The sequence below is a fragment of the Cryptomeria japonica genome, chromosome 3, assembly GCF_030272615.1.
Source record: "Cryptomeria japonica chromosome 3, Sugi_1.0, whole genome shotgun sequence".
Lineage (NCBI taxonomy): Eukaryota > Viridiplantae > Streptophyta > Pinopsida > Cupressales > Cupressaceae > Cryptomeria > Cryptomeria japonica.
In genome coordinates, this window is record NC_081407.1 from 86,535,410 (window position 1) to 86,546,861 (window position 11,452).

At 33.3% G+C, this 11,452-nt stretch overlaps 1 protein-coding gene across 1 annotated transcript; it reads left to right on the top strand.

Moving 5' to 3' along the window:
• The first annotated feature begins 4,863 nt into the window (after window positions 1-4,863).
• LOC131874568 (calmodulin-like protein 2) lies at window positions 4,864-5,656 on the top strand. The gene has a single exon (XM_059218071.1). It carries the CDS (start codon window positions 4,987-4,989, stop codon window positions 5,479-5,481), a length of 495 nt encoding a protein of 164 aa, XP_059074054.1. The 5' UTR covers window positions 4,864-4,986; the 3' UTR covers window positions 5,482-5,656.
• The last annotated feature ends 5,796 nt before the right edge of the window (window positions 5,657-11,452 follow it).

Sequence of the window (11,452 nt, forward strand, 5' to 3'; positions counted from 1 at the left end):
GGGCTCATCACAACAAACTATGGACAAAAACGTAATGAATTATGATTGTATTTAAATTAATTTAAGGGAGCCTTTACCAGATTCTATAAAAATTTGACAAATTGATTATGAAAATTTTCTATTTTGTTGTTGAATCTATCATAAATACAATCATTTGAAGTTGATGTATCCTAAATCTAATCATGAAGGGACTTCAAGTAATGGTTTGCCTCATCCATTACCTAAATAGGATAAAAGGAAAGCACCTATGGTGCAAGATAAGGAGAGATTTATCTTGTTCAAGGCTCAAAATAAGGGAAGAGGATAAAAGAGAACTCTTAAGGATAGGGAAAGAGATGATGTGTTTAAGAGATTCAATGCATCAAGAGGTTTAGTTCAATTTGAAGAGGTCCCTTTAGTGATGTCTATTAGTCAGGAACCTTTGAGGACACTACAAATGGTTAGTGAGAAGGACTACAATCTCATGTTGAGCAATCTAACACTCTTGATACTCAAATTGGCATGCAGATTTGAATCTCATGGATTCTAGTACCCAAAATCCTTTAGGGGCTTTTGTAAATATAGTAATCAAAGTTGCAGAAGCTCTTACTCGCATGCAAGAGAAAGAAAGTTTGGATTTAGGTAAGGAGAGAAAATTTTCTTCTCATTTAGGATTGTAACAAATGATATTCAGAAAGGGACCTCCTGTGATGGAAGTCCAACAAAAAGGGGTAATTTTTTTCTATTTGGAAAGCCTACTTTCGTTCTTGTAAAGTTGAGCTCTAATTTTTTGCATGGGGGCATCTAGCATCCTAGTCTTGGCAAAATGGTCCACAAAAAAAGGTTATGAATAGGGTAGTGAACCAAGATTATGGAAATGGTCTCAAAACTAAGCACAATTGGGCTTAGATTAGGCACATCCATAGAAGTGAGTCCAAACCTAGTGTAAATTTTTTAAGGTATACAATTTACAACACTACTTTTAGCATGAAAAATCATATTTTTATCTACTTGTAATAAATTCTCACTATATAATGATTAAATGCATAAGTTATACCATGTTAAAATAATTTAATATTTCTTACACTTATGAAGAACTTATATTTGTTTGATGCTTCTATTATATACTCCTACACATGCCTAACATGAAAAAAGGGAACAAAATATCATATTGTATGTTTATTACTATAATAGCTTTTTTAAGGCAACATAGGCTTAGAATATTGTTTATTCAATATGTTTTGATCCAAACACATTTAATACATGCACATGGATCAAATAATTATGAGTTCACCAAACTAGTGAAATAAAATCTTAAATTTATGACTTATAAAATTTATGTAAAAACCATATTTATTATAATAGTTTTATCTCATTTATGAATCATTTCCTCTAAATATTGTAATCATAAATAAGTTTATAATTTATCATACAATTCCATAAAATACAAACGCTAATGTGTTTCAACATCATCTACTAACTCAAAGGTAATCATAAATAAGTTTATAATTTATCATACAATTCCATAAAATACAAATGCTAATGTGTTTCAACATCATCTACTAACTCAAAGGTAACAATTCTATTTAATTCAAACACTTGCAGGGAATGATTCATGAACTAAGCTAACAACATATCTATGAAATAAAATAAGCTATATGAAAAAAATTAATTCATTCAAATATTTTAATCTCATTTATTAAGCATTTATTTTAAATGTGGTAATTATAAATAAGTTTAGAAATATCATACATTTCTATAGAGTACAAGCTAATATGTTTTGATGTCATCTACTTTCTCAAAAGTAACAATTGGACTCAAATCACATATTTGCTTAACGATGATGACAAAATGTTACAAATTAGCTAAATGAAATGTTTTTATTTAAGACATGCACATAGAATCAAATCAGATTAGATCTAAAGAATACATTTCATTCAATTATGAGTAGTCATCATCATCAATAACAATTTTAAAGTCAACAATGATGGATACAATACTCTAAAATAAAATGAACATTAAATTAACAAATGCTATCACGACTATTAGATTACACTCGTCTACTAGATTCTCTCTCTCCCCTTTAAGAAGCTTCATCTCAAAAAATAATTTGCCAAAGTAAAGTGTTAAAAGAACTAACATTTTTTAGGAGATCTATACAAACATTAAGATTTTATAATCCATTATAATTGTATCTAAAGTTGTTTAATAAAAGTTCGTAGATATCCAAAATTGCTCGAGATTGTGAGCGATTCTACACGGAAAAAGGAAAGTGAATAGCGAGTGATAATGGTCGAACGGCCATGGGTGTACGATGAGCGACGAAGGAAAGTGAATGGCGAGTGTCCATGGTCGAATGCCGTATGCAGGGCAGAAGCGTCTAGCTCGGGGGCGTCCTTCGGTGGCCAAATGGAGAAACTTTCAACCCTCTCAATCACAATTTTGCTGCTCAGGTCAGGAACTCTGCAATTTTTCTCCCTGGCCCAAGGTCCCGTCTTTGGCTCAGCCAATTTCTCTAGCCTTCCCTTTTTTCCCTATCCTCCACAGGGTCTGTAAAAAATGCGTCCAATCCTGTTCACAACTACTGTGATTTTTGCAAGTCTCAAATTTTAAATGCTTGCCCTAAGTCAGACCTAGGGTTTATTTTCCATGGATGAGGTCGTTTGTTCTGGCGCACATAGGAAGAATGTCTCACTTTCTCTAGATCTGTCGCCCCTCTCTTAGAACCAGGAGTCATTTCCAGTTTCCTCTCCTGGGAATACCTCGGTCAGTTTGTCTCCTGAGCCTCTCGACCTTCACATCTGCAATGAATGCATTCAAGTATTTCTGGATACTCTGGCTAAAATTATTTTCCAAAGAAAGGAGAAATGTCCTTCTGTGGAAGATTTTTCGGTTTGGTGGAAAGAAAATTAGTGCAACATGGAGTCACCCAAGGTGGATCTACTTGATCATGGCTTTTTGGGTCATCTTCCTCTCTTCAAATGATTACAGGTATGTTCTAGATAATGGCCCTTGGTTTAATGGAAATTCAGGTTTATTTATGACTTGTTGGTCCCCCTTTCTTTCATCCTGTTAATGAGAGAATTACCAATATGACGATCTTGTTGTGTCTTCACGACTTCCTTTGATCACGAGGGATTCTAGCTCATTAGAACCTTGGTCAACCAAACAGACAAATTTATCAAAATTCAAGAGGGTTTTCGCAATAGTGTAAAAATATATTTCAGAACTTGTGCAATGATTCACATATCCAATTTTATCACACATGGTCAGAATTAGTCGCAATAGACTAATTATAAGGGCCTCCCAAAGCGTTGTTTCACATGTAATCAATTGTTACGCAAAATTGCAGGTTGCAATGGCAAATTTACATCTACTCTGCAAACTGTTAACCTTAAAAAATGGGTCCGGAAAGAAGGCAACCTTTTAAACCTACCTTGTTTGGAGGAATCTTGGGATTTTCATAGACTGCTCCATGCAACCCTCCTCTATTAATGTGGTAACCAAGTCTTGTTCTGTGCATGATGATTTTTTATTGGTGTGACTACAAGCTTTTTGATAGTTTTTCAAGACACTCAATAAATTTATATTCGTAAGATTTGTTCTCTACAATATAATAACATAACTTTCAATTTGTTGAAGCTGAGGAATTTCATGTTTCCTCAGAGGAGCATGATCTTAATATCAATGACATTTTGAAAGTATCACCAATATTATCTAGATTGAGAATAAAATTCCAAAACCAAACATTGGTAAACTAAGCAAGCATTGGAGAAGGAAATGTGAAGAAAAAAAATTAAGAATGAAAGGGCTCCTAATGGACCATGGAATCAATCCTTACAAGGAGCAAACAGAAGCCAAAAAAATAAAGAAAAAGATACTAAGAAAGAGTACCAAAGGAAAATAAAAAGTGCATAATAGAATCTTTTCATCTATGTAGAATAAATACCAATACAACCTTAAGCCTTCTCTCTTCCATTTAAAAAGGAACACTTATCTAATTATCTATTTATTTTTCTTTCTCCCTTTGAGTCTAGAATTAATCCTATTACTCATATCAAATATTAATAAATTATAATATGAATATAATATTATATTATTATTATTTTTCACTTAATTTTTAATGATTTTATTTCCCCTTTCTTTCTGTCTATTTTGAGTTGGCATACATCCTCCTCTCTCCTCTCTCCTCTCTCCTCTCTCCTCTTTTTAAATTGATCTAATTTTGCAACTTACCATTTCTTCTTCATGTATACTCTTTCATGTTGATAGCAAGAGCTCTCACACAATTAATTCCAAGAAAAACAGAACATCAACCGCTTATCAATTCACCTCACTCATTTAATAAAAAAAAACAAACCATTAGTTTATGATAAAAAACAAACAAAAATTACCATTGAACCATGGGCTGAGAAATGCCAATCCCATCACTGTCCTATACAGTGATACACAACTTTTCAAATTGCTTACAATATCTAGGTATATGCAAATCACCAAAATTATTGCCTCAAACAGGGGAAGACGTTGACCTTTATCATCCAATTATTTTCAACAAAAAAAATTAAAAAAAAAAAAAAAAGAAAAACTCACCAGGAGAGCCGTACAAATATCCAGAAGTTCGGACGGTGTAAAACTTAAAACACGCAAACGCGTTGAGTGCATTTTCTATCCGTAGTAGTTGAAGACTGGAGGTTTCGTATGCAGCAAGCTGATTGGTTAAAGAGTTACGGGGAAGTAACAACTACGCTGTAATATAAGTCAGCACTAGCCCGTTCAACGGCTACAACCGCAATTACGGCCAGTGGGCGGCACGCAGTTTCTTAAATGCCAGAAATTAAACGTAAAACAAGTTGTTTCAAACTAGAACAATCCAGATTCTTCTCCAATTTGGACGGACTCTAATTTCTCTTATCTGCAGTAGCCTCATAAATACCCATTCCTTGCATATCTAATTTCCATCAGATATTGTCTTACAAACTTGATGTGCAAGAGTTTTTAAGTTGAGAAATGCAAATGGCACTTTCATCTGTTCCTGAGGAAATCAGCAGAATGTTTTATAGCTTGGACGAAAATGGTGATGGCAGGTTGTCTGGCCATGAAATAAGTTGCTTCCTCAACAAGCTTGGAATAAGTCTGTCAGAACGAGAATTGAAGTGTTTGGGAATGAGCACCTCCCAGAACGAAAATGGCAGCTTAAGTTTTGATGAATTTGTTGTGCTTTACCAATCTGTTATGGGCGAGAGCAGCAAAAGTATCAGTAATAAAGAGTTGGAGGATGAGTTGAAGGAGGCATTCAAGATTTATGACACTAATGAAGATGGGTATATATCTTGTGCGGAGCTTCAACAAGTTTTGTGTAGATTGGGATTAATGGAGAAGGGCAGTCATTGTGTGGAAGAGTGCCAAAAAATGATATGCAGATATGATTCAAACTCGGACGGCCTCATAGACTTCTCTGAATTTAAAAGCATGATGACTAAGATGACATCTACTTCTGCCTAGCCTTCATGTAGTTTCATTGCTCTGAGGTTGATTAGGATTTCAACAATATTCTTGTATATATTTTAAAATTTCAACTTTTGTTGGCTCAGATGCTCCTTTGAGCTATATTTGTAGACTGTCTAAAAAATGTTAGAAAACATGACTTCTTAATAAGACCAAGCTTTGTGTTGCAGTTCCATTTGATGACAAAGCAGCTTAATTTCTAGAAAAGAAATGTCCATTCTCATACTAATAAAGAAAAAGAGAAGGGTCGACAAATTCCTAATGAAAATAGATTGTTCGAATCCTGAACACTTTCAATTACATATGCTAATTCTTTCACAGTGGGAATTTGCAGGTTATTGCATTAGCAATAGCAATAGCACTAGGAGTTGGGCTTTGCAGGAGCTCAGTTAGCATTTGATTTTCCCCATCTTCTTCATGCATCAGGCGATGAATATGAACCTTTGAAACAATTGTTCTGGAGACACCCAATTACAGGTGGCTTGTTTAAGGTGTTGAAGACCTTACAGGTGTAATCACGGTGGTGCTCATTGCAATTGCGTTTGTCCTTGTCCCTCCCTTGTTTAGAAGAAATAGGTTGAGTCTTCTTACAGGATTCGATGTCTTATGGTATACCCACCATTGTTTATAATTGTCTATGCACAATTGATAGCCACAGAGATAACGATGAGCCATCTCTAAAAGTCAATCTTACAAGATTGTTTTTAGTCGATCTTAAACAAATACTTGCACTAAAAGGAGTGAAATGGTTATGTATGTAAGTTAATATGTTAAGAATAATTTTTTTAAATTGTATTTTTGTTTTATTTTTATTTTGTGAATTATATAAATAATGAGAAATAAATATTTGAAGGTTCTCTTTTGAATCTTTCTTTTCATTTTTGAAAAGAATCTTCTTATGAGGTTATAGGCAATTCTTTTGGTCATTCTTGAAAATTGACTCTCCCACTTTTTACATGAGTCACTATACATTTGCTTGAATCCTGATGGATATTGATATCTCTAAGCTTTCTCATGGGGACATTGTCTTGATGGTTGGAGACAAGCAACCACTTGATTACAAGGGTCTTCCCTTCAAATGTAGGCATTGCTTTACCATCTAGACCACCTAGCTACAGATTGTCCACTCTCCCAACACAAGGGCACTATGACATAGTGCAAGAATGCCAATGAAGATCACTTTACTAAATCCATGCTTTTGACTCTTTAGTTGATGGTTCCTCTCAAGATGGCAAATCTTCTTAAGATGTTGGTTCAAGTAGTGCAACTTGAGCAAGTCCCACTCCTATTGCTTCATCAACTTGTATTGCTAAGTTACTCTAGTTACTTAACCTATTATGCAATCATCTTTGGATTTGTTTCAGCCTACTTTTAAGGCTCAACCTACTTAGGCTCGATAATCCTCTATTCCTACTACACAAATAGTTGAGGCCTCTAAGATGGAATCCTCTCCTACTTCGCCTAATTTTGCTGACATGAACAATGATATTTCTTAGATTATTGTACCAAGGCAAAAGAAAAGTCTTCCCAAATATGTCTCCCAATCTCACAGGTTGATAAGATTAGTTATGGCATTGTGTAAGTTGGATCCTTTAGACCCCTATTATTTTTATCATTCAATTATTGTTGTGTTGGTAGCTTGGTAGCATTGGTGTCTCTCGTTGTTTTGTTTTGTTGGATTATTTTGTTTGTCGCATATCTTATTATTGTGTCGATAGCTTGAGACCCCTATTATTTTTATCGTTCAATTATAGTTGTGTCAATAACTTGGTAGCATTGGTGTCTCTCTTTATTTTGTTTGTCACATATCTCATTGTATGCATTCCATCTAATAAGGTCAACTTCATTATAGAAAGGTACATTCCCTTTCAAAACCAATTGTAATCAATATCAAAAATAAATATCTGAAACATTGCTTAATCTACAAATTTGAAATCCAAAAATATATATAATAGCATAATATTCTTTACAACATTCAAAATATGCTCATTACATAATTATTTATGATATAATTAAATGAATATTGTGTTATTTATATATATATATATATAGAACTTTTTTTACGTTTACTTTTATTACATAGTTCATTTTTTGTGTATAGAGTCTTTTCTAAGGTTTATTTTTATTCTATAAATTATAAATAAATAATAATGAGAAATAGATATGCAAAGGAGTAATTTTGAAATACATAAACATATATAATGTCTTTTACAGCATTTAAAATATGTTCATAATACTTGTTTTCTTATGATTAATTGAAGGAATGTTTTGTATCATTTTCAAATTTGCTTAAAATGTGATCACCAATTTCCTTTTCTTCTATCAAAAAAGATGAGCCTTGTGTTCAATTTTTTTGTTTGTTTGTAGACAATGGACATATTATATTTAGAGATACCCACTTGTATATAACAACTATGCATTGAGAACAACATAAAGGTAGTTTGTGTAAAGCAATAGAAATAAAGACAAATATATACTATTGGTAGTGGAAGAATCTCTTAATGCTTAGTATACAATTGTCAAGCATCCACATATACATTGTGAAGGTTTAAATGTATCAAGGTAGAATGTTATTTCTAAAGAATATATCGTGGAGATGATTTAATGAAAGAATACATTGAAAGGTTATCTATAAAAAATAACATTTGTTTGAAGATACAAGCATTTATTTGAATATTATTTGCATTTATAAAAAAAAAAATTAAAAGAGGGTAAAAGTTTATTTAATCAAAGCCATTCCAAAAGTACCAAAACAAAATAAACACCAGCCACCAAGGCCCAAAAACCAAATCCCAATACAAAAGAGAACTAAGAAATCCAACTAGAACACCTCAATATCCATGCATATCCACAAGAGCCAAGTTTTCCAAACTTTGGGAGCAATCTGAGGATAGGTGCTCCCACTCATTGACATTCCAATCACCCATTTTCTCAAAGGCCCTTTTAGCTCAACAATCAGGCACACCATTTCACTCCCTTGGGATGTGGAAAAAGGAGACCAAGTCCAATGAAGTACTCAACCAAAGAACTTGTCGACACATCAAAGCCAAACATCAAATCACTCCTTCAAATTGTTGGTTATTCAACATATTAACCAAAATATAGGAATTCGACTCATATAATTATGTGTCAGTGAAGAGTAGAGGCCCTTTCTAGATAATTAAGTATAGCAAGATCCTACATAAGATTATTAGTTTGATGTCTCTTGTAAATGAAGAAGAAAAAAAAATCACTACCACTACATGTGCATGATTTCCCCTTTACGATCCATTTGTATTAATCTTAAAAATATCAATTGGAGGCAAAGACCTTTTACTTGATTGTTGATTTTTCCTTTTAAGGACTTTCCTTCCTCCAAACAAGGAAAACCCCAAATCTCAAACCCTACATCATCTCAACCTCATGTAGCTCCCTAGGGATATCCACATCACACTTAGCATAGATAGTGTCTTGAATCATACCAATGATTCTCTACCATAACTGTTAAACAACCAACTTCTTTCCCCAAAATATTTTAAGGTTCCTTTCTAGCCATATCTATGAAAAGATGCATGAGGGTTCTATATACCAAGCCACCTAAAGAAATAAGTTCTTAGTAGGTGTCCTCTCCAAACTCCAAAATTCAATTAAAGAAGAAGAATGGATACAAGCCTACTTCCAAACAGCCAACCATAAGTGCCATATGACTCTGGAAAAGGAACACTAAAGAAACAAATGTGAAGCACTTCTTCACTATCACCATAAAGGACACAAATAGATGGCCCTTGAAAGCCTCATTTCCTCAAATTATCCCAAGAAAGACATCTATTACAAGTAGCGAGACAAAGAAATAAATTGCATTTTGGCCAAGAAAACTTAATCCAAACATTCTTCTACCAAGACACCCCAACCCCACAATACTTTTGTCGATCCAACTTCATATACCCATATGTACCAAATACTATCCCCTAGGATCTATACCCCAAGCCAAGCAATCACTTACCACCATCGAACTACAAATTCTCCCTACTATGATCTACTATAACTCTTCACGGTATACAATTGAACCCTCTTGTGACCACTCAAGGGGGGACCTCTAATTAAATGCCTCCATTTGCCCCAATCTTTGGGCAACATTAAAATCCTCAATCCCAGATCAATCAGCCTCCAAGAAGCTATGACAAAGAGACTATAAGTGAGGATACAATTGGGGAAAACCATCCCAAGAATCAAACCAAAAAAGAGCTTCTAAACCCTTGTTGAAAGTCCAAAACAAACCTTGCTTAATCAAGTTAGACTATTTTTAAGAGTATTCCAAATCATAGAATTTTTAGCCAAAAGGTGGATCCTAAGCACATCTTCACTTGCCACACCACTTAGATACTTCAAAGAAAGGATCTTTTCCCAAACCTGATCTAGATCACTACACCACCACCAATAAAGCTTAATAGCCAAAGCATTCCCAGTGAGGTTAGCCTACCTTAAAGCAAGATCGCCCTCTCGTTTTGGTCTACAAATAGAATCCCACTTAATCAAAATCCACTTCGATGAATCAAAATACATTTAGCAAAATATTACTCAATAGGGTAAGTGCACCAAGATGGTGAACAAAAGGGTACGTGGACAACTTTTTTCTGAAATCAACTAAACTTGAACTTGGATAAGCAATTTGAGACTCATCCACTCAAAATTTGAAGATACACAAATAATAAAGATTATAGTACTCCAAATATAGTTTCCAAACTACTAAAGTTTTTTAAAATTGGATAAGACTAAGTGGGTCAAATCTTTCATGCACACAAAAGTGTTCTCTTTTTTTCAATAAAATATAACATAGTGTCTGACATGCACATCAAAAGAGTTATAGTTACATTTAGCATTTTGAAAAAACCTTTGGTAGAAAGATACTTAAGAGATAACACTAGATGTTGTGTATTTTTTTGTAATTTTGTGTTTATTTTTTTTATGATTTTTTAAAATGGATGCATCCTGAAAAATCAAGTACATGTTCATACGCGTCACATAACTTGCAACATAATAATCAAAAACTTTTACTTTTTTTTAAGTGTAAATAATGAAGTGTAGAATATATATATATATATATATATTTTAAAATTGGGCAAGTACTTCAAAAGTTATTAAAAAAAATGGTACACATTAGTCTCTGAGAACTTTGGAGACATTGGTAAAAGAAATTCAAGAGTAATAAGTTAATGTTGTTCAAATTTTAAAAAAAATATATGGCTAGAAAGCTTAGAAGATGGGTGAAACTATGGTGACAATTTTACAAATACCCACTTGATAACATGTAATTTAGTCAATGGGGATGAAGTTGAGAAACCAAATTGGAAGAATAAAACACATAAAAAGGAGGGAAATAAGACTCTCAAGCCTCGGCCTTGTTATCCAAGGCTAAGTACAAGCCAAAATGCATACGAGATTTTACTTTTTAAATATTACAAATGAGTTATTATTATGTATAGTAACACATACGGGGTTTTTTTCTTAATAATAACGCGTACGCGGTTCTATTTCTATAATAAGGCATCCAGGTTATGTTCTTTAAAATTCACATATTTTAACATAGATATATTCATATGTATTAGTTTTATATAATTACAAATACATATATTCATATATCTATAAGTACATATATTCATATATTCTTATATATATATTCATATATATAGACATATATATATTCATATATATAGACATATATATATTCATATATATACATGCATATATTCATATATCTAGAAGTACATATATTCATGCACTCTCTCCCTCACTCTCCATCTCCCTATCTCTCACTCTATCTCCCCCACTCTATATTCCTCTCTCCCTTTCTCTTTCTCCCTCTCTTCCTCTTTCTCTATCTCTAATCCCCTTTCTCTTCTCAACCACTCTCTCTCTCTTTCTCTATCTCTCTTCCTCACTCTCCCTCTTTCTCTATCTCTCTTCCTCTCTCTCCCTCTTTCTCTATCTC

Excerpts from the sequence above, each read along its gene's own strand:
- LOC131874568 (XM_059218071.1), top strand. The coding sequence starts at position 4,987 with ATGCAAATGGCACTTTCATCTGTTCCTGAGGAAATCAGCAGAATGTTT.